The 23,808-nt window shown below is 41.4% G+C and overlaps 1 protein-coding gene across 1 annotated transcript in view; it reads right to left on the bottom strand.

Annotated features, from left to right (window-relative positions):
• LOC132875796 (transient receptor potential cation channel subfamily V member 1-like) overlaps positions 1–23,808 on the bottom strand; it is a 35,103-nt gene that overhangs the window by 5,146 nt on the left and 6,149 nt on the right. Inside the window, exons 2-15 of the mRNA XM_060912863.1 lie at positions 18,742–18,953; positions 15,706–15,854; positions 15,446–15,598; positions 14,140–14,277; positions 13,702–13,991; positions 7,881–8,057; positions 7,472–7,627; positions 7,216–7,338; positions 7,061–7,131; positions 3,827–3,992; positions 3,588–3,654; positions 3,167–3,501; positions 1,757–1,872; positions 139–239 (exon numbers count right to left, since the gene is read on the bottom strand). Coding sequence (XP_060768846.1) covers positions 139–239; positions 1,757–1,872; positions 3,167–3,501; positions 3,588–3,654; positions 3,827–3,992; positions 7,061–7,131; positions 7,216–7,338; positions 7,472–7,627; positions 7,881–8,057; positions 13,702–13,991; positions 14,140–14,277; positions 15,446–15,598; positions 15,706–15,854; positions 18,742–18,917 — 2,218 coding nt within the window. The 5' untranslated portion in view covers positions 18,918–18,953. The remainder of the gene's footprint in view (positions 1–138; positions 240–1,756; positions 1,873–3,166; positions 3,502–3,587; positions 3,655–3,826; positions 3,993–7,060; positions 7,132–7,215; positions 7,339–7,471; positions 7,628–7,880; positions 8,058–13,701; positions 13,992–14,139; positions 14,278–15,445; positions 15,599–15,705; positions 15,855–18,741; positions 18,954–23,808) is intronic.

The raw sequence follows: 23,808 nt of genomic DNA, 5'->3' as shown, positions 1-23,808 counted from the left end.
GTGATACACATCATACTGTATGCATCAAAACATACTTTTCTGACACCTGTTTAAAGGTCAAGCTGTAGATACTATGAGGCATTTATTTTCAACCTCACCACATGTAATTGCACAATAGATTGATTTTATGATGATTACCTGTTTGACGTTCAGTTTGTATTACTGTGTTGTATTCTCCAGGATCCTCGCTGATGATGCCCAAGTTGCGGTTCCATTTTTTCCAATTGACTTCTTCCACTCTGCAAAATGCACAAATGCACCAATTACTGCCCTCCATCGAGCAATTGGTTGGTGATAATAAATTTACCAAAGGTCTGTATTATGGTTCGAGATACTGTGCTTGAGTGTACTGTAAAATCAAAGTGATCAGACTGTTGATCCTGGTACCATCCTTCTACCCAGGAAAGAAGTTTACAACATTAAAAGTCTCAAGTTTTCTCCCTCGTCTCAAGGAGATTTTCTTTGCCAAATCTGTTATCCGGATTGCTGTAAAAATGACTTTGTGATCATGTGTAATGTTAAAAGTGCTATTCATCCATTATCTGTAGCCGCTTATCCTGTTCTACAGGGTCGCAGGCAAGCTGGAGCCTATCCCAGCTGACTATGGCTGAGAGGCAGGGTACACCCTGGACAAGTCGCCAGGTTATCGCAGGGCTGACACATGGAGACAAAGACAATTAGACAATAATAAAGACAATTTAGAACCTTTGGGGGAAACCCACACAGACAGAACATGCAAACTCCACACAGAAAGGTCCTCACCAGCCGCTGGGCTCGAACCCAAGACCTTCTTGCTGTGAGGCAACAGTGCTAACCACTACACCACCGTGCTATTCATATAAAGTTGAATTGAAATGCATTTGAATTAAAAGTGGAAGTCGCAAGTCAAAGCAACACTTGAGTGCAAGTTAAAAAGTATCATCTTAGATGAAATTAGAAGTCAGGGCTTATTTTAAAACGGTCTAACATGCTCATTTATAAAAATTTGTTTGAAAATTTAATTTTTTAGAATTTAAGGATTTTTAAGATTTCATTTTTTAATTATTATTATTCATACTGTTTGATTCAACCTTACTGCTGTGAAATTGAACAAAATCTGACCACACTTTTGTTTGATTGAATTCATACCTTTTTTTTTTTTGCACAGTCTCTTCATTTTTACTTTAGAGCAATTTTAATGCATCAGGAACAAATTAGGGCGGCACGGTGGTGTAGTGGTTAGCGCTGTCGCCTCACAGCAAGAAGGTCCTGGGTTCGAGCCCCGTGGCCGGCGAGGGCCTTTCTGTGCGGAGTTTGCATGTTCTCCCCGTGTCCGCGTGGGTTTCCTCCGGGTGCTCCGGTTTCCCCCACAGTCCAAAGACATGCAGGTTAGGTTAACTGGTGACTCTAAATTGAGCGTAGGTGTGAATGTGAGTGTGAATGGTTGTCTGTGTCTATGTGTCAGCCCTGTGATGACCTGGCGACTTGTCCAGGGTGTACCCTGCCTTTCGCCCGTAGTCAGCTGGGATAGGCTCCAGCTTGCCTGCGACCCTGTAGAAGGATAAAGCGGCTAGAGATAATGAGATGAGATGAGGAACAAATTACACTAATATTCAATACTTAAAAAAAAAACATGTAACGCTATTATTTCAGGTAACATTACATTGAACTAATAAACCACCCTCAAAATTGTTTCAGAAGTGCCACACCATGTCACCCTTTCACTTTCCAGTCAAACCATCTTCACGTCTCTATTTACAAAGATTGTTTCTTGAACCTGAGACACCAGCGCCAGTCCTCCTCTTTCTTGCCCAGGTTCCTCTTCACTCCTGAACGCAACTTTGCCTTCAGACAGCATGCATATCTCTCCAGATCCAAGATGGTGATGGCACGCTGGGAAAAGACACACATTTACTCTTACACAGCTCACTGGCATAAAAAATGGGACATATCATTACCAAGAGCTGACATGTTAAACAAATACCATGTTATAAGTTGAAATTTTGGTCTTTTAATGGGACCACATTCACATATTTTATGTAAACTAAAGAGCTGATAATAAACGATTCAGCCATAATCATTCTACCTTCAGTAATCTCCTTTAAGCTTGGCATTGTTCAAACAAATGATTTTATGAAATAAACATTACACACTAATAGATTTTTTTAAGGCAAACAGTTTATTATTTTAAAAAAATGGTTTGCATTGTTTTCAGGCTCCAGGGAGCCCAGGATTTCTGCTTTCATCAGATATAAATATAAGGTTCCAAATATGCAAAAAGAGACATATAAAGGTCGACTGCCTTTCAGATTTTTCAAGTGTAGGTCATAAAAATAATTTCCCCTGACACCCAATTATTTTTGCTTAGTGGACTGAAAGCTACTGAATTCAAATCACAGACTTCCAATTTTATTCTTTTTTTTTTTTAAAAATAGAACAATTAATGAATTTAGGGCCACGTGGCCCTAAATTCTTTGATATTTTTTCTCTGATATTTTTTTCTATGACCCAATTCAAGATACTACATCATGCAACACGTGATGGGCTTTCCTCATTCGTGCAAGGCATTGTGGGATACAAATTTGAAACAGGAGAGAAAAACGGAGGACGTGAGTGTGCGAATGAAACGTGAAAGACTGACTACAGTAACGGAAAGCTAGAAGAAAAGATGTTATGTTGCAAAAGAAAGGAAACGTAGGACCAAACTAATAAATATCGGTGCTCAGCGAGCACCTCGGTGTGATCAGCTGTTCGTTTAGCGACAGAATGATGTAACTGTCAGTGCATGGTCAAAGGTAAACCTGTAGATGGCAGTAATGCAACACTGGATACCAGCTGCTGTAAAACCCAGAAGAAGAAGAAGAAGGTAAACCTGCGCTTGCACACATGGACTTCCTCTGTCTGCTTGACTGCACGAAGTGAGCGATTTCATGCACATTATTTGCTCGGGAATCCCCTCAAATTAAATAACTTCCCAGCCACGGAATGGCCTGATATTTTGTGAGATATTACAGAAATAAACAAATATGACAATGACCAAATTTCAGAGGGAATTAAATTTCACCGATTTTATGAACTCGAAAGGCCATCTAGTTTTAATCACCATTTCAATTTTCATATAATAATTTTCACTTGCTTTTTCATTTCATGAAGGAAGGTACCAATAATTCTGGGCAATTGTGTATACCTGTAGTTTCCAGATACTGGTGCTTTCCTTGGACATCTTCTCCACAGTCTTGCTCATTAGAGCAATTAACATATTCAGCAGCAGAATGTACGTGAGCACAATGTAGGATATGAGCAGCACATAAAATACGTGTTTATACTCGTAGTCCTCCGTGAACTCCAGGTCGCCCATGCCTATAGTGAACTTAAATAGCTCCATAGTGGTGAAGGCAATGGTTTTAAAGGTGGGTTTTTTGCAGCCTTCTGTTGTGCCTGTCTCAAAATTCGAAAACAGAGACCTTCCTTTCGTGCTGTTATTCGGGACTTGAGAGTCACTTTTGAGTAGAGTCACCACAGCTGGTTGGAGAGCAAAAGAAAATAAACACTTTAGTGACTGGGATGACCTTTTGTGGAGCAGAGAATTTTGATTGAGTCAATGGTACCTGCTGAAAATCCAAAGAGGAAGACCATGTAGACGAAGAGGAAGCGCAAGATGTCGCCAAGGATCATCTAGAAAACAGATTGGAAGGAGTCTGAATATGAAGACCTAACCTGAGATCCTCAATAGTTTAAGATGGGGACAGAGTCACAGTGTACCGCAGACAAATGTTTTACTCAGGGAGCGTTAACTTGAGCAAAAATAATGATGACGATAATAATAAAATAAAAATAGATCAGGCACCCTCTGAATCATAACGCTGTAGATGCCCATGTGTTGGGTTCCTCTAGAGAAGTAGAGCAGATTAATCCAGCACAGAGCCACACTGAGCACCAGGAAGGCAAGATACTCCAGCTTCCCGTTGAAATACAGCCCCACACAGATTAGAAAGAGCACAGCCTGGAATAAACTACAGCACCAGAAGACATGAAAAAAAACATGCGCTCTACACACCCCTGTTAAAATTTATACAGGGTTTTTGTGATGTAATAACTTAAAATAAAACATGTCAGTACATATTCCACCTTTAATATGCTGTAGCAAACAATAAACTTCAACTGGAAAACAAATAGAAATGTTTTATGGAAAAAAAAAAGAAAAAACTTGCAATAACCTGGCTGCTTGAGCATGCACACATTTTTATAATGGGGCAATAATTATCATACACCTGTCATCAGTGAAGCAATTCTAATCAATCCCAAATAAAAATCAGCAGTTTCTGTACAATTTTCTTAGCAATGTCTTGGTTTTCTTCTGACTGCTGCTGAAAATATGGTCCATAAAAAGCTTTCAAAGCATGTACAGGATCTCACTGTTGAAAGGTATCAACCAGAAGAGGGTTACTAAAGAATTTTGAAAACGTTAAATGTAACATGGACCGCCATGAAGGCCATCATCAATAAGCGGACAAAATGGGACACCACAGTAGTGACATTTCCAAGAACAGGACGTCCCTCCAAGATTGACAAAAGGACAAAAACTCAAAAAAAAAAAAATAGAAGGGCATTCAATAGAGTGCACACCTCCACCAAGCCACATATTTGGATTTCCATCAAGATCTAATCAGTTGTTCCTTGGCCCATGGCCCACCTTTCCTCAGAATTTCATCAAAATCTGTTCACTACTTTTTGAGTTACATTGGGAACAGACAAACAAACAGAGGTGGGCATAACCTCTTCCAACAAAGTTGGTGGAGGTAAAAACTTAAAGGTGCTGCAGGAACATCTGGCAAATACTGGTCACTCCATGCATCTCATCATCTCTAGCTGCTTTATCCTTCTACAGGGTCACAGGCAAGCTGGAGCCTATCCCACCTGACTACGGGCAAAAGGCGGGGTACACCCTGGACAAGTCGCCAGGTCATCACAGGGCTGACACATAGACACAGACAACCATTCACACTCACATTCACACCTACGGTCAATTTAGAGTCACCAGTTAACCTAACCTGCATGTCTTTGGACTGTGGGGGAAACCGGAGCACCCGGAGGAAACCCACGCGGACACGGGGAGAACATGCAAACTCCACACAGAAAGGCCCTCGCCAGCCACGGGGCTCGAACTCAGGACCTTCTTGCTGTGAGGCGACAGCGCTAACCACTACACCACCGTGCCGCCCCACTCCATGCATATCGCTACAAACTCTCATTTACTTCCATATTAGACAGAAACCCTTTCTCAATCAATCTAAGCTTGCATAAATTTTGCCAAAACATACATACTGTAACACCCAAACCACGTGACTAAATATGTTATCGTCTGATGAGACCAAGATGTTTGGCACAAAAACAAGCCACCCAAAGAACACCATACCCATAATGAAGCATGGTGGTGGCAGCATCATGCTGTAGGGCTACTTTTCAGCTGGACCTGGGGCTCTTATCAAGATAGAGGAAATCTTGAATAACTCCAAATACCAGTCTATTTTGGCACAAAACCTGCAGGCCTCTCTTAGACAGCTGAAGATGAAGAAAAATTTGAAAAGAGTGGAATAAAATTGCCAAATCAAGATGTGCTAAGTTGTGAGATGCTTACCCAAAAAGACTAAGTGCTGTATTACCAGCAAAAGGTGTGTTAACAAAGTATTAGTGAAGAGGCATACACACGTGCAATCAGGTATTATGCTACTTGTTTTCCCCCATAAAACATTTCATTTTTTAACCTGAATTGTGTTAGATGCTATATCACATTAAAAGAGATGATGATGACGACATGATTTGTTTTGGTTTCTTTTTTCTTTTCTTTTCTTTTTTACATCACAAATACCTGCAATTTTAGCAGGGGTGTGTACACTTTTTATATTCACTGTGGCTATTGCCATGTTTGAGGACAGATACTGGTTTAAAAAAAAAAGGTAACATAAGTGTTATTATTCTATCCACACATTCACTGGATATGAGCAATTGCACGCTCTGATTGGCTACTCTACTACTACCGTGGGCTATCGCTCATGTACCGTGAATAGAGACAAACAAAATGGCGGAGTGTGTTGCTGAACCAGCCAAGGATGAAATAAAAACTCGACTCGAAAACAAAACCCCCAAAAATACAAAAAAGCAACAAAATATGGAATGAAAGTATTTGATGGTAAAAACGTATCTTTTTTAATTTTTCAAGAATTATTATTATAGCATTTTTCACAAATTGCTCCTGTCTTTTTGCTGGTTTGTTTACATTCTAAGCGGAAATGATTTTGTCGGACGTTTTGTATAAAGGTTTTATTTATCGAATTTGCAAAGAATAAAAATAAAAATGCTTTCATCTCATCATCTCTAGCCGTTTTATCCTGTTCTACAGGGTCGCAGGCAAGCTGGAGCCTATCCCAACTGACTACGGGCGAAAGGCGGGGTACACCCTGGACAAGTCGCCAGGTCATCACAGGGCTGACACATAGACACAGACAACCATTCACACCTACGGTCAATTTAGAGTCACCAGTTAACCTAACCTGCATGTCTTTGGACTGTGAGGGAAACCGGAGCACCCGGAGGAAACCCACGCGGACAACATGCAAACTCCGCACAGAAAGGCCCTCGCCAGCCACGGGGCTCGAACCCGGACCTTCTTGCTGTGAGGCGACAGCGCTAACCACTACACCGCTGAGCCGCCCCGTAAAAATGCTTTGTTTCTCAAAATCTAGTGAATGTGGATAGAATGAAACTCAACCTAGTCATACATGGCTTATAGCCAACTTGAATCTGAATCAAAAGATTCAGATTCAATTGCATTCAGATGCATTTCGATTCTCCTATATGTCCTGGATATACAGTGAATTGACAATAAAAATCTTTGAATCTGAAAAATTTGAATCTTTGAATGTACTACCTGATTTCGTGGAATAACTGTTAACGATATACTACTATATGATGTCTTATGTCAGGAAGAACATGTACACAAACTACATTTTGATTGTTTGTGACCATTAATATTTATCATCTACTCTATGTAAATATATTTTTAAAAAGTTTGAGCACTCACAAAAGCACCTCCGAATACCCATCTTCCAGCAGTGTTTTTAGACTTGGCCGCTTTTTCTTTATATCCACCAGCTACAAGAAAGCAGAAGTCATCATTAAACTTATGTTAGAATAATTAATATTTATATTTTTTGAACCAAAGTAAATGATACACACCACAGTAACAAAGAAGTAGAGTGATCCAATAGTCATGATGACCTCTCCGGCAAGCGTTAAGTAGCCATAAGGAATAATTCCTGCACCATTTTCCTCAACATAGGTTGCCATTGAAAATGGGGGCTAGATTCACAAATAAAATGTAGATCAGTTAATGGTGAGACATTTATTTTGAGATGGTATTTGTCATACATAGAAGTGGATGTTTTTTAATGATTTGTCCAAATTGATCTGAATAGCTGTGGCCTCAACTCACTTTTCCTTCTGGACGGTTATAAGAAACAGCTGTGAAGATGGTGAGATACATGAGATAAAAAATAAACTTGACCAAGAATATCCGGTAGGCAAATCTGTTCCATTTGTCTTCCAGCAGTTGATTAAGTGGTTCAATTTGGAGCATATTGAGACGATTCTGAGACAAGAGACCACTACATCATCAGTATCACCGTCAGGATATCTGGATGTTTGTACAGAATGCTCTTTTCTTAATCTAATTGTAATTGGCTTGAGTAGGAAGATTACATTATTTACAAACCACTTATCAGCCTCAATTATCAGAAGGAATGCATAAATAATAAGCATGTACAGTAAGTGCATAAAATCTGTTAAAGAGAAGGTGTAGCAGCTTATTAGATGACACTGTTTGCAAAGAATACTTCTCTTACAGGTATTTCTGTGCCATAAACAACTATCTCCAGGACAGAGTTTGGCTCGTAGGTGTCAACAGAGTCCAGGTCGTATAGTGAAGCATGCACTGGGCCATATGCCCACTCTGTGAACTTTCGTGACAGATGCCTGCACTCGTCTTCATGGAACTCGCGATGCAGAATGTGTTCAAAAAGCTGTGGAAATAAAGGAAAAAATTTCATGTGGTATGTTTAATGTGGGGCGGCACGGTGGTGTAGTGGTTAGCACTGTCGCCTCACAGCAAGAAGGTCCTGGGTTCGAGCCCAGCTGCCAACGAGGGCCTTTCTGTGTGGAGTTGGCATGCTCTCTCCATGTCTGCCTGGGTTTCCACTGGGTGCTCTGGTTTCTCCCACAGTCCAAAGACATGCAGGTTAGGCTAATTGGTGGCTCTAAATTGACTGTAGGTGTGAATGGTTGTTTGTCTCTATGTGCCAGCCCTGCAATGACCTGGCAACTTGTCCAGGGTGTACCCTGCCTCTCGCCCATAGTCAGCTAAGATAGGCTCCAGCTTGCCTGTGACCCTGTAGAACAGGATAAGCGGCTACAGATAATGGATGGATGTTTAATGTGACCTCAGTGATTTTGACCATGGCATGGTTGTGGTGCCAGATTGGCTGGTTTGAGAATTTTCAAAAACTGCTGATATCCTAGGATTTTCACACACAACAGTGACCAGAACTTACATACAGTGATGCAAAAAAAGAAGAAAAAAAAGAAAAACATGCAGTGAGCAGCAGTTCTACAAGGGAAACACCTTGTTAATGAGAGATGTATCAGGAGAATGGCCAGACTTGTTTGAACTCATAGTATAGGAGACAGTAAGGCCCTGTCCACACGGCAACGGATTCAGGTGAATCTGATAAAACTGTTTATCGTTTCGGCCTGGCGTGCACATGGCACCAGTGTTTTAGGTGCCCCAAAACAAAATCTTTTGAGAACGGGTTCCAGAGTGAAAAAATCTGGCAACGGCGGTGTTGCGAAGTCGTCTGGATGAGTAGAACGGATTTGTTTACGATGACATCACAACCACATGACTGTCAGTGCTTCACGCTGGGTAGAAGTGTAACGAACTCAATGCGAGTTGTCAACAAATCCTATAACTTGGTTCATGAAACGCGCTTACAAAATATTTTCACTGTGAATATTTATTGTGTAATGGTGCAAAGTGAGAGAGAGAGAGAGAGAGAGAGAGAGTGAGAGAATAGCCCTTAGGGCAGAGTCTTTAGTCCAAACACTGCAGAAGCAGTACCAAACTGCACACCGCCCGTGCGCTTTCCAAAAACAAAAACAATCCCGCCAGCAAAAATAGGAAAAAAAAAAGGCGCGATCTCACCTCTTCAGATGTTGGTTTAAGTCCGACAATACAGTCCTCAAAAAGGGTGTAGAAGAACAAAGTAATCCATCAACGTGCAGCATTCAATTTATTCCGGACCATTAAAGAATTCTGGAGGATATCAGAATGTTGGCATACCGGCTTCCATCTACCCCCATTCATCCCTCTTTCCGCGTCTTTCGTTTTACGCTACTGATTAATAATCAAAACTTTATGTGGCTAATGCTACAGAAGAAGGGGTTTATGCGCATGCGTCTACTTCTATTGTTCTGGTGTCTCCGATGGGACCGTCTTACAGCGCACGTAGAGGTGTGGCATGTGTATTGCATCGTTTTCAGCAAGCGTTGCGTTGCCATATGAACCTGATATTTTACTGATCCGTTGCCCATGTGGAGTCGATATTTAAAAAAAAATCTCATTGCCGTTGTCGTGTGGATGTAGCCTAATTGTCATCCGCCCATCTCATGAGATGGGCGGATGGGCGGACACTCTATCACACTTGCGCAGGTGGCTCAGCAAGCCTATTCTTGGGTGGCAGTCTCAGCCGCAGTTATGACACTTAAACGCCGAGGGTCCTGCTGGACCTTCTTTCCGTCGCCGCTGTCGCTCTGCAAGCATAGTTTGCATTTTCTCTTTTGACTCCCTCATTCCTTGTCTGACAGCCAATCGCCAAGTGGAATGAACCGCTGCTTTCTCTTCCCAATCTGAAGATCGACTGTTGACATCGACTGTTGATATGATATTCTCCATTCGCCAACTACAAGAAAAATGTCACAAGCAGCAGCAGCCATTGTTCATCGCGTTCATTGACTTAACCAAGGTCTTTGACCTCGTCAGCAGAGCGGGCCTTCTAGCAGTGCTCAAGAAGATTGACTGCCCTCCGAGACTGTTAAACTTGATCACCTCCTTTCACGAAGACACATATACCACCATCCATGTAAACGGTGTGACATCTGACACCTTTCTCATCTCAAGTGGTGTGAAGCAAGGGTGCATTCTGGCTCCCATCCTTTCGACTGTTAACAAAGGTGACAGTAACTGAAATCAAACAAGACCATCAGTGACAGCATAGCTCACTCCGGCCCAGTGTAGTCCAGAAGATCTAAAGTGGGCCACCTTGCACAATAAATGTTGCAAGCTATATACACTATATACAAGCTGAACTGCTCATTCAGGCTTAATTAGTCCATAACTTCATTAATAATTGTAATTAAGCAAATCTGGGTGGAAGTTATATACACCCTAGGTATGCCTACCTTCACGCCAAAAAAAAAATCAAAATCGGTGAAGAATTGAGGGAGAAGAAGCAATTTGCGTGGAAACTGCTCATTACAGCTTAATGACTCCATATCTTCATTATTAATTGCAATGATGCAAATTTGGGTAGAAGCCATATGCACCCCAGGCAGACCTACCTTCCTGCCAAAAAGAATAAAAATCGGTGAAGAATTGAAAAAGAAGAAGCGATTTTTGTGAAATGTGGATGACACCTGATGGACGACAGAAAACAGACAGACGACGGACAACACATGATGGCATAAGGTCATCACCTGTCAGTTGGATGAGCTAATAACCATTCTTTTTACAACTGTGGTGATCAGAAAAGCATCTCAGCACACACTACACGGCAAACCTTGAGGCAGATGGGATACAACAGCAGAAGACTACATCTTGGTATACTACTGTCAACCAACAACAGGAATCTGAGGCTACACTGGGGCCAGGCTGACTGAAACTGGAAAAAAAAAAAAACAGGCTAAATTTTAATAATTTTTAGCTATCCAGTTGAGGTGAGTACCTATAGAGGATGTGCAGTCACGTGACCTGCACGTGTGTACTCCGCCATATTGGATGGCATCAGGATTGTTTACCTTGCGCGAGCGTAATGGATCCAGGGAGTAATCCCCAAGAAAATTCGGAAAATACCCCATCTACATCGCGTGATTACTTGTCTAAGTTTGTTCAGCATCTTGAAGGTGACGTGAGGCAGCGTTACGTGGAAAAGTGTTCCAGGTTGGGGATTGCAGATCTGTACAACTTGCCGCAATCCTTGCTCAGGGAAATTCGGAGCTGCGGTGCCGGCGATTTTGCCCAATCTGGCCTACCACGACATTTACAATTTTCTTTTTAATTGTGAATCGTGTTACACTGGCAAAGCCCTCAAAGCTTACAAGAGCCTGGAAGCCTATAAATATTTTGTTGCGGGATGGGTATCCCAACTATACCTCTGGAAGGTTCCGAAGAAGAATGTCTACTTGATAACCTCACGGGTAAGTGGCATTAAGACGTTTATCATAAAGAGACTATACAGGACGTTTTATCGTAGGAATGTTCGAAATCTAAACTCAAAGTATGAGAAGAAAACAGTAAATCAGAAAGCTGCGCACATTTGCGCAGCTTCCGCAAAAACGTGCGCAGCTTTCTGATTTACTGTTTTCTTCTCATACTTCTTATGCTTCATGGACTGTAACGGCATTTGCTTATTTAGTAATTTTAATACAGAATTTACTCTGATGAAATTATTCAGACACTCCAATGCCCCCCCTAAAAAAAAAATCGGATCTGCACGATTCAGCCATGAAAAAGGCGGCATCCGCCGTTTGCATCCCTGTTTAAACTCATAGGTTAACCGACTTTAACCGGCTAATGAGGCTCGGTGGTCGGTCAAGATTTTTTTTAGTTTTCGCCATCCCTACTATGGATTGGCCTTTCAAAGGCATATATGAGCCAAAAAGATAAAACATTGTCATAGACTAGGCCAGGGTAGTAGGGCTAGGCATAGCCATTTTAAACGTTAGAGATCAAGCGGACTGACGGCCACAAACACTGTACTGTCTAGTTTCTAAGTATGCAGTTATCATTCAATCCGAAAATCAACTTAACAGATGTACTAGGAGTATTGAATTAGAAGATTACACCTACCTGATATGAAGTGTTCCCTACAAATTCGGCTGGTAGAACTGGGGTTCCAGTTTTCTCTTCGCACAGCGGACACCCATTTTGCGTGTCTCTCCTCGTCTGCGGGGAATCTATAAAATGACAGGCCCTCCTTTTGGCCCCGTCTATTGGTACAACCAAATGCTGAACAAGATATAACCATTCTCGAAAGATCTACTCCCACACACTTGATAATTAGAACGGGTTCGTCTAAGTTTTATGCGCGGCCATGCCGTCCAAGATGGCAGATAAACAAATATCACGTGACCTTGTGATGTCACTGATGTCATCAGTGGATAATCTCACATAGATACGGTAGATTTGTACCTAAGAGCTGCTGCTGTCATCGTAAAGACTGAATGTCCTTTCAGCACACTTTTTAGCCTAGTGTTTGCCTTTACTCTTCTACAGCTATATGTATATTGTCATGATCTCCACTCAGAAGAAGAGATTTTCCTTTTTACTGCTACCTCTGGCTCATTCATTAGGGATTTAAACTTAGATTCATGTGAAGCTGTTTTGTGACAATGTGTACTGAATTGAATTGTCAAGGTACACATAACTTTACATGTGAAAACATTGTGAGACAGGATGCAGCGAAGCTTTATCATTAATGTATAAACGAGTTTTGTGTGCATATGTGGAACTGCTGCCTTCGTGTACAGAACTTTAAAAAGAGGAATAATGTCTGAAGTACAGTCACATGCAGTTGCCACATCACTGTAGTCGATAATATTTTCCAGTTCTTTTTGCAGATGAACTTGTAGGAAGAAACATCACGAGACTGAATAGAATGAATAAGCCATTTGAAATCAGGGAACACCAATATAAATATAGAATTGTTCAAGTTTTCTAAAATGAATCAGTGTTCCTCAAGCCAGTCCTAGATTCCCCCTATCCAGGCCACATCCTCTCTTCCAGATTCTAAACTGTAGGTGGTAAAAGAGAGCAACTGGACTTGCTTGAAGATTCTTGAAGACGTTTCACCTCTCATCCAAAAGGCTTCTTCAGTTCTGGGAGTATCAGGTATTTATCCTGTCATGGATGAAAAGCAATCCTAAGGTGTCGTTGAGTCATCCTGTTGGTGTGGGTCACTGGGGGCTGGGTGTGAACGGCCTAGAGAGTCGTTGGCCGTTCACACCCAGCCCCCAGTGACCCACACCAACAGGATGACTCAACGACACCTTAGGATTGCTTTTCATCCATGAGAGGATAAATACCTGATACTCCCTATTAGTGAGACAGAACTGAAGAAGCCTTTCGGATGAGAGGTGAAACGTCTTCAAGAATCTTCAAGCAAGTCCAGTTGTTCTCTTTTACCACCCACAGTTTACTATGACCTGGATGACTGAGAATTTTCACAGACATGTTTCCAGATTCTAACACAGCTGAAAATGTGGATCCCAAGAAGGCTTTGAAATTCTCTGAAAAACTGTATAAATTCTACCTTCATTTTGTAAGCTCTGAAGCTTGATCAGTTCACTCATTATTTAACATTTATAGTACCTTTCTGGTACTGATACTCTTACCCCAATCTTTCCTAGCTTTGCAGCCAGCTTTATAGAAGTAAATCCTTCATCGTTCTCGATGTCCTCCAGCTTCTTTTCTTCAGGATTCTTAACAGCATCTTTGGTAAGAATGTGGTCGTACATGGATTTGACAAAGTCTGTATTTTCAGGACTGTTATCAGCCACCATCACAAGAGCATGGAGAACTGTGTTGCCCAGAGTGTCCGTATACCTCACGTCTGCTTTATCCATCAGCAGGTCCACCATGTCTTTCTGATTAGTACACGCTGCCAGAGAAAGTGGAAGCTCCCCTGTGGACAAAAGTTTTTGGAAAAAAAAAAACCATGCTGTAGATTATTGCTTAAGCTACAAAGAAAACATGGTTGTATATATGTGCTCTTATACTTATTCCATTCCTATAATGGAATAGATTTTTCTTTACACCTCACCATGACTTACCAAAGTAGAAACATGTTTCACTAAGTGGCTGGAAGAATGTTCCACAGGCCTTTGCATGGACATTAGCCCCTTTCTGAATGAGCAGCTTAGTAAAGTACTTATTTCTTCTCTCAATGGCTATATGAAGAGCTGTCTGTCCTGCACCAATCACACAAAAACAACACTAAGTATGTAACTATCACACAACAACTACCCACCTGGGGAGGTTCAAGATAACACTTTCTTCTTTCAACACATGTTAAGTCAGTCACCACAAACATCTGTGACAGTAGGTGCTCTTGATTGGCAGAGCATTGGCCTTATCATTGGGAGATTGCAAGTTTGAATCCTGAGGATGCTACAGCCAACAATGGTTGAGTGTCCCAAAGAGCATAACTGATCTTGCTATCTGGGTGGAGGTGATAGCATTATTCTCTCAGATCAGAGCATCATTAACATGGATAGGAAGTCTGATGGAAATATGAATTTTAGTGGGTGTAATATGAAATGCAAAAACATCTTGGGGGAGAAATAATGGTTTTTAAATGATTAAAAGATCTAGTGACGTCAACCAAATGTACAGCATACAGCTTTATGCTAGTCTGGGGACGGGATAGCAGACATGCAGGTTAAGTTAACTGGTGGCTCTAAATTGACCGTAGGTGTGAATGTGAGCGTGAATGGTCTATGTGTCAGCCCTGAAATGAGTTGGCGACTTGTCCAGGGTGTACCCCGCCTCTTGCCCATAGTCAGCTGGGATAGGCTCCAGCTTGCCCTCGACTCTGCACAGGATAAGTGGTTACAGATAATGGATGGATGGATGGAGTATGATGCGTTCATTTGTTGAAAGCAGAGTGGGAAAACCCAACTTCACCAAACACTTTTGGCATGAATTGGAGACACATTTGTGACCAAATCTCAATTCTTGTGACTGAATGAAAATACCCCCCCAGCACCATTCTAATATTGAATGGAAAACATTCCCAAGAGAGCAGAGGCAGTTATAGCAGCGAGAAGGAAGGATGTACATATACACATCTAACTTTTATCTAAAAATAATTGGCACTGATATTCCTACCATATAAGTGCACTTTATAGGTATACAGTTACAATTACAGGCTGCCAGGTTACTATGTTGCTTTGCAGCATCCGTAAAAAAGAACAGACTATCATAAGACCACCCCAACTAGATATTATTTAGGTGGACTGTTCTCAACACAGATGAGTAACATAGTGTATAATAATTGTGTACCTACAGGGTATGTAGAAACTCAAATTTGGTCATATATGTTACAGCTATTAAGAAAACAAATTCAAATGTTCATACCTTCATAGTAATCATCTGTATATGCTGCATTCACTAACTTATCCAGATGTTTCAGTCTCTCCGCAATACCCAGCAAGTGCTCCACTGTTTTGTTATTTCCATCTTTCAGGTTTAGCAGAGCCTTCATCAGAGCCGTCTTCCCATTGGGTCGATCTGAGGGACATGGAACATAATAATCCTGTTGCTACTATATTCCTCAACTATAAGTACGTAAACTGATTTTGTGTACAGATATTTGATGTCGTATACATAGTTCTTACATTCACTGTTTGTCAGCTTCTTGTTTGTTTTACACAAATACTCCTCCAGGCCCTCCAGCCTAGTGACATCACCACTGGCCACAGCATCAAAAAGCCTGTTGATGTCAAACTTCTCGTGATCTGGTTTGGCTTTAATCCCTTGTATGTTGCTGCAGAAAGAACAAAAAAAGAACCCTTCATGTTCACTTAGTTTGGATGTGTTGTTGACCAACATCTGATTATCCATGGTAGATATTATCACATCACACATCACATTATCTCTAGCCGCTTTATCCTTTTACAGGGTCACAGGCAAGCTGGAGCCTATCCCAGCTGACTATGGGCGAAAGGCGGGGTACACCCTGGACAAGTCGCCAGGTCATCACAGGGCTGACACATAGACACAGACAATCATTCACACTCACATTCACACCTACGGTCAATTTAGAGTCACCAGTTAACCTAACCTGCATGTCTTTGGACTGTGGGGGAAACCAGACCACCCGGAGGAAACCCACGCGGACACGGGGAGAACATGCAAACTCCACACAGAAAGGCCCTCGCCGGCCCCGGGGCTCAAACCCAGGACCTTCTTGCTGTGAGGCGACAGCGCTAACCACTACACCACCGTGCCGCCCCGTAGCTATTATTTTCTTTTCAATTATTAGTCACATGAACAATTGTTAAGGAACTTATAAACCCACAAAGCCCATAAAAGTTCAAGTTCTAAACATGAATACAAGCATTTACTAACCTGTGATGTTGTTTAAGCATGTGCAATTAATGAATTGTTCCATAAAGTGATGGATAGATCAGGCACCCAACTCAATACCTGAGCAATGCCTAATGACAATTTTGCACTGTGCAAAATCAGCATATTGCTCTCTATGCACTTATGACCCCAAATCAGAAAAAATTGGGATGGGACGTTGAAATTGAAATTAAAACTGAAACTACCTACCTGTATTGCATTCAAAACAACACAGCAGTATATTATTTGATGTTTTACCTCATGAATTGTATCGGGTTTTTTTTTTTTTCCAAAATAAACACATTTCAATTTTGAGTCTTACAACACATTTCAAAAAAGTTGGGATGGTAAAGCATTTGCCACTTTGTAATGTTGCCATTCCTTTTCACAACACTTAAAAGATGTTTAGGGACTGAAGAAACTAAGTGATGAAGCATTTCAGAGGTTATTTTGTCCCATTCTTCCTGCAAACAGGTCTTAAGGGTGTGCAACAGTACAGGGCCATCATTGTCATATTTTTCATTTCAAAATTCACCACACGTTCTCTATTGAGGACAAAAGGGACAGGCACCTTCTCCTTCCACAGCCATGCCTTTGTAATGTGTGCAGAATGTGGTTTTGTATTGTCTTATTGAAATATCCCTGGAAAAGATGTCATCTTGAAGGCAGCATATGTTGTTCCAAAATTTCAATGTACTTTTCTGCATTAATGCTGCCATCACTGAAGTGTAAGTTACCTTTGCCAAGGGCACTGACATAACCCCATACCATGACAGATCCTGGCTATTGGACTTTTTGCTGGTAACAGTCTGGATGGTCCATTTCATCTTTGTTCCAGAACACACAGTGTCCATTTCTTACAAAAAAGACCTGGAACATTGATTTGTCTGACCACAGTACACATTTCCACTGTGTGATGGTCCATCCCTGATGCCTTTGAGACTTTTTGCACATGAATTTAACAGGTATTTGTGGATGTAGCTCTGTATTGTAGTACTTGACAAAGGTTGGCCATACTAATCCCAAGCCCATATGGTTATATCAACTGTAGATGAATGATGGTTCTTGATGCAGTGCCATCTGAGGGCTCCGAGATCATGGGTGTTCAACTTAGGCTTGCGCCCTTTGCCCTTTACACACTGAAATTCCTCAAGATTCCTTGAATCGTTTAATGGTATTATGCACTGTAGAGGGTGAAATACCCAAATCCCTTTGTATATTTATTTGAGGAACACTGTTTTTGAACATTTCAATAATAATAATGATCTCATGCATTTGTTGATGAAGCAGAGATCCTCAGCCCATCTTTGCTGCTCAAAGACTAGGCCTTTTCTGGATACTGATATTGTACCAAATCATGATCACAATCACCTATTGACATCACCTGTTTCAAATCACATAATTATTTAATTGTTTTCTCATTACTAGCCCATAATTGCCCCATCCCAATGTTTTTTTTTTGGGGGGGAATGTGTTATAGGTCTGAAATGCATGAATGGATGTATATTAACAAATGAAATGTAGTTGACCAGACAAAACATGAAATATCTTGGGTTCGTTCTGTCTGCAATGAAATACAAATCAAAGCAAATCACGGTTTTAGTTGCATTTTCCATGCTTTCTTAACTTTTTCTATTTTGGGGTTGTAGATAATATAATTTCTGAAATGGTGTTTTTCACCCAAATGCATTTAGAAACAAATGCAAATGTGTTATATCTTCTCCCCTATATTCGGACAAATTTTGCGTTCTGCATTATGACTGGCTAGGATACTCACAATCAACCTGATAGTTGGGTATTCAAGAAGTCATTCATACCACTGTACGGTAGATAGACAGTTACGGTTTGCAATGCACAAGCCACACATTATTTTTCCCCACCCATATTTAGGCTCTTTCACTGGACATCCCTCTCTATTTTCCAGAGTCTGGCTTCTCAATTGTCAAATTGTCAGACTGCTTGTGAGGAAGAACTACTATCCAATCCTAGCAAAGGTGGTAGAAGTAACTGTTGCACAAGACATGGGATTTGTCAGAATACTACAGTAGTTGTGAAAATAATATGATGTTCCTTCAGCTGTTCTTCTTGTAAGTTTATTGGTCGATGGTCCACATTTTAAATGTACATCATCACCTGTCAGTCTATCAGTCAGTCAATGAGAAACAATGCCATTTTAGGTAGGTCAGCCCGCTTGGCAATTCAGCATACAAACCATGTTACTCTTGATGTTCCAGTAAAGGAATACTTTATTACTACGTTAACTACACATGCTGTAGATACCTACTAAACACATGACTTCTACTCACTCAGAAAATCTCAGGTTGAATTTGACTTGGCAAGAAATTTCACCATGGTCCTCTGCAAGGTCAGTGTCCATTGGTGCTTTATCCTTTCCACCTGCATGTCGATCCTTTCTCATCGCTTTGGCCTTAGCCCTCTCCTCATCTGTCCTGTCATCTGTCTCCAAAGAAAATGATTCCATACTTTTCCTTATAATTCCTTGTTGTCTTTAGCAATTCTGAGTAAAGAAGGGGAAATTTAGGTTAATCACCAAAATTATGAAATAAGAAAGAATAAAATAGAAAATATTAGAAATGTTATTGAGTCAAACAATAAATTCTAGTTCATATTGATTTCCATTCTCATTTCCAGGTCAGATTAGTTATTATTGTATAAGATCTTTGCTTATTTTTAGGCAGTCTATTTTGCCTAATTATAAAAAAATGTTAGCGTGAAAGAGTTTTTCCTATAGTAAAGATAGAAATTGTGAAGCAGGAAGCAAAGGAGCAAAATCAAGAAATCTTAGTGCTGTGTAATAAACAATATTTAGAAATTTTGAGGTCAAGTGTTTTTTGAAAAACGTTGCCACAACCATCATTCACACAAATCCACCGTATGAGCTATGCTCTAAAATATGCCTAGTTGCTGTTCTTACTAGGAGTTCGTACAAATGCTACAATTTTCCATTAAATATCATAAAGTGTTCTTCAGTTTGTCCCTTTTTCAAACCCTACAGTAGAGGTTCTTTTTAAAAAGCTAAAACCCTTAATCATCTATTGGCCCTTTTCCACTACCCTTTTTCAGCTCGCTTCAGCTCGCTTCAGCTCACTTCAGCCCGACACGGCTCGCGTTTCGACTACCAAAAACCAGCACGACTCAGCTCGCTTCAGCCCTGCTTAGCCCCTAAAACTCGCACCGTTTTGGAGTGGGGCTGAAGCGAGCCAAAGCGAGCCGAGTGAGGCTGGGGGTGTGAGCAGACACTCCCCTGTGCACTGATTGGTGAGGAGGAGTGTCCTCACATGCCCACACACGCCCCGCGAGCGCGCTGGGATCTGTAAACACCGTAAACCCGGAAGGAGAAGAATTACGAATTACGAGGATTTCTGAAGCCTTATGCGCCTCGCCTCATCTATACGCTCTTGCCAGTATCTGTCCGCGTTGTCGGTGACAACAAGCCACAGCACCAAGACCAGCAACACTAACGACTCCATGTCCTCCATGTTTATTGTTTACTATTCGGGTTGTGAGACTACCGCTTAAAAGCTCACTGATGTCACTGTTTGCACTGCTTAACGACATCACGTGACGTCCACCCACTTTCGCTAACTCCACCCAATGTGTCCACCCACTTCCAGCCAGCACGGTTCAGCGCGGTTGTAGTCGAAATGCAACTCCAACAGCCCCACTCAGCCCGACTCAGCACGGCACGGCTCAGCCCGACTCAGCCGCGTTTGTAGTGGAAAAGCGGCATATATGACCCTTGAGGAACCTTTTTCCTTTAAAGTGTGGAAGTGTATACCATTCTTTCTGATGAGACCTTTTGAAAGTTAGTGTTTTGAAGTGTTTCATACAGTGTAGTCTCAGTTGCCAAATGACTATATGTGTTATCCATAGCAGTAAGTAGGCTATTACCCATAATACACCTAGCTTTTAATACTGAGAAACAGCAACTGGTTTAAAAATATGACATTCAAATGTTTACATCATGAAGTAAAATGTTAGTTATGCTATCTGAAACATACAGTATAACCAGTGGTTGTATTCATTTATTGACCCTGATAGATTTTGATTTGCCTGTACTGAAGAAAGTTGAATTGATAAAGTATGAGTGATCTAGAAATATAAGTCTTCTGTCACTGAGGAGATTTTGCCTCATGGATATCGAGGAGCAAAAAACCCTGACACAGACAAGCAGGTCAGACATGTTTCTCAGCTTATTGAAAGACAAATATGGATATTTTGCCACATTCAAGAGTATGGCGTAGCATCATGGGCGCCGCCAGGGGGGGAAAGGTTAGAACAATTCTAGGGGCCCAGCACTACCATGGGGCCCTTTAAGGGGCTGATAATATGCTTTTAATGATTTTAATAAGACTTTTGAAATAACAACAATGCAATATTCCATCTGGTAAAATGAGCTAATTGAACAAGGTTGTCTATTTCTTGAGTTCTTCAACATATTGTCATTTAACCCTCCCCCTTTTGCGAAATGGTACGGTCCAGTTCTGGTAGAAGCGCGATGCGTTAAATCTGTGTGCTGATCAGTGCAACGCTACTTGCTGCTGTGTCGTGGTGCAGCAGCCAGCCAGCAGTGGAGTGCGTACAGTCTATGATCGCTAAATATGAAGAGTGGCTGTCAAAAACGTAAAGAAAGGCAGCTGAAAGCTGAGAGGGACCGGAGAGGCAGGCAACTGGTCACTCAGTTTTTCCCAAAGAAAGGTAGCTATCGCTCACATGTGTGTTCAAAATATTAGTGAATGGTAAATGAACAGTATGAACGTGGCTGGATTAGCCTATCAAGAGAACACTTTTACAGTTTGTACAGTGACATTTTTTCCATTTTAATAACTGAACTGACTTGTGTGATAAACAAGATGAAATATTACGTTATGCTGGTGCTAATAACTAGTGCTAATAACCAGTTTCATAACTAATGGGGTGCCCTAAATATGCACAGATTCAGCCTCAGGGGGACCTCCGCCCTACCAAACCACTGAACCCCCCTTTGGAGAAGGAGGTAAGCAGCAATACAACCCATAAATGCTTTAGGATTGAAGTTTTTAATGAGAGAGCGCCATATACAGTTTGCTAGATTAAAGTGTTGCTAATAGTTTGCTAGATTAACTCACATTGATAACATTACCCGGATAGCTTTCTTTCATCTCAGAAATGTTGCAAAGATAAGAAATTTAATGTCATTGCATGATGCAGAAAAACTTGCTTTCATTACCTCCAGGTTGGATTATTGTAATGCCTTACTGTCTGGATGTTCCAATAAGTGCATAAACAAGCTCCAGTTAGTTCAAAATGCAGCAGCAAGAGTCCTTACTAGAACTAGAAAATATGACCACATCACGCCTGTCTTATCCACACTGCATTGGCTCCCAATCAAATTTCGTATTGATTATAAAATACTACTATTGACCTTTAAAGCACTAAATGGTCTCGCACCACAGTACCTGAGTGAACTTCTGAGTGAACTTCTGAGTGAACACTAACTGAGTGAACTTCTGGTCCTCTATGACTCACCACGCCTACTTAGATCAAAAGGTGCAGGCTATCTGCTGGTACCTCGTATAGTGAAGGCTACATCAGGGGGCAGAGCCTTTTCTTACAAAGCCCCACAGTTATGGAACAGCCTTCCAAGTAATGTTCGGGAATCAGACACAGTCTCAGCATTTAAGTCTAGGCTGAAAACATATTTGTTTAGTCAAGCCTTTTGTTAATGGTGTTTATGAGGTAAAGGTGTAGATCTAGAGGGTCCTCAGACATAGAGTGTTTTGGTAAACTGGGATGTATGGATGCTGTCAGTCCCCACTCGCTTGCTCACTCGAGTTTGTTGACGGTGTAGTGGCTGGCTGCTTTATGTCCCGGGGCTCCCTCATGCCTGTGTTACCTTCTGGCTCTCTCCTTTTAGTTATGCTGTCATAGTTAGTTGCCGGAGTCCCTGCTTGTACTCGGTGCAATATGTATACTGTTCCTACTTATTCAGGTGACATTGGGCATACCTAACAACCTGGGTTTTCTTTCCCTCCCCCACCCCAAATCTGTCCCTCTGAGTTACATGGAGTCAACAGAAAATCTTTTGGTGGAGAGGGTGGAGACCTCGACTGGCTCTCGTAGCCTGCAGGGAATTGGCCGTCAGACATTCTGTCGCATGTCCCAGACCCAGTGAAATGTAACTGAATTGTCTTGGCCAGCCCAAAGGGTCCCATCTGCATCTCATCATTGCTGAGGAGTGTGCTCCCATCACCCAATCAAGCATCCAGCCAGAGCAGGTCATGATATTTTTTAACCATATTAACATGCCATTGTTGTGTGTTATGCCTGATGTCAAGAGACTCGTCTCTGCGAGCCTACCACACAGATTTAATACTTGTGTCATTTTTAGGGCATACCTAACAACCTGTGTTTTCTTTCTCTCTCTTTCTCCCCCCCCCATCTGTCCCTCTGAGTTATATGTTGGTCCTGGGATTGAGATGCTGGCCTCTTTTGCCCCTCGGACTTGCTTGATCCATCCTGGTGCCCTGTGTCTGGTCAGAGTTTTATCGCATCGCTCCTGTGGAGGACGGCCCCATGAGGACAGTTGAGGGTTATACCTGAAGGATGCTCTGGATTCTTACAGTAATGCTTTTATGGCTGAGGACTACAGTTGACTTGCTAACTTTAGGACTGCAGTTGTCATGAACAGTTTTGCACTCAAGTTTCCATCAATGAAGAGTTTATAACATCAGTGAAACTGTCTTCATGTTAAAACTGTTAATGTTATAGTCATGCTGTCTGTTGTTGCCCAAATGAGGATGGGTTCCCTTTTGAGTCTGGTTCCTCTCGAGGTTTCTTCCTCATGTCGTCTGAGGGAGTTTTTCCTTGCCACCGTCGCCACAGGCTTGCTCATTGGGGATAGATTAGGGACAAAATTAGCTCATGTTTTAAGTCGTTCAAATTCTGTAAACCTGCTTTGCGACAATGTTTATTGTTAAAAGCGCTATACAAATAAACTTGACTTGACTTAAAGTGTTGCTTAGCAGTCACATCACACATTTCACTACCAATTGTCCTAGCACAAGAAGGCATGTGGCAAAATCTTGAATTTTCATTTGTGATTGTAAATGCACCAGAATTATAGTCACTGACCAGTTTTCATCTAGTCTCTGGTAGGTTAATACATAAAATGTAATAACAAAGTCACAAACTCAAGGTCCATGGGCTATCAAAAGTCAAATAATGACAATAGTGCAATTGTGACGAGGGTGGGCAAAGTTGGGGGGCCCAAAATTCTAATCTTTCATGGGGCCCAAAATTTCTGGCGGCGCCCCTGTGTAGCATTATGATTGGAAGATGTAATTTCATGAAGCAAAGTTGAGTAAGTGTGA

This window comes from Neoarius graeffei, chromosome 28 (genome assembly GCF_027579695.1).
Source record: "Neoarius graeffei isolate fNeoGra1 chromosome 28, fNeoGra1.pri, whole genome shotgun sequence".
Lineage (NCBI taxonomy): Eukaryota > Metazoa > Chordata > Actinopteri > Siluriformes > Ariidae > Neoarius > Neoarius graeffei.
The sequence above is the reverse complement of the archived record's forward strand: the minus strand, read 5'-3'. Positions and strand labels throughout refer to the sequence as shown.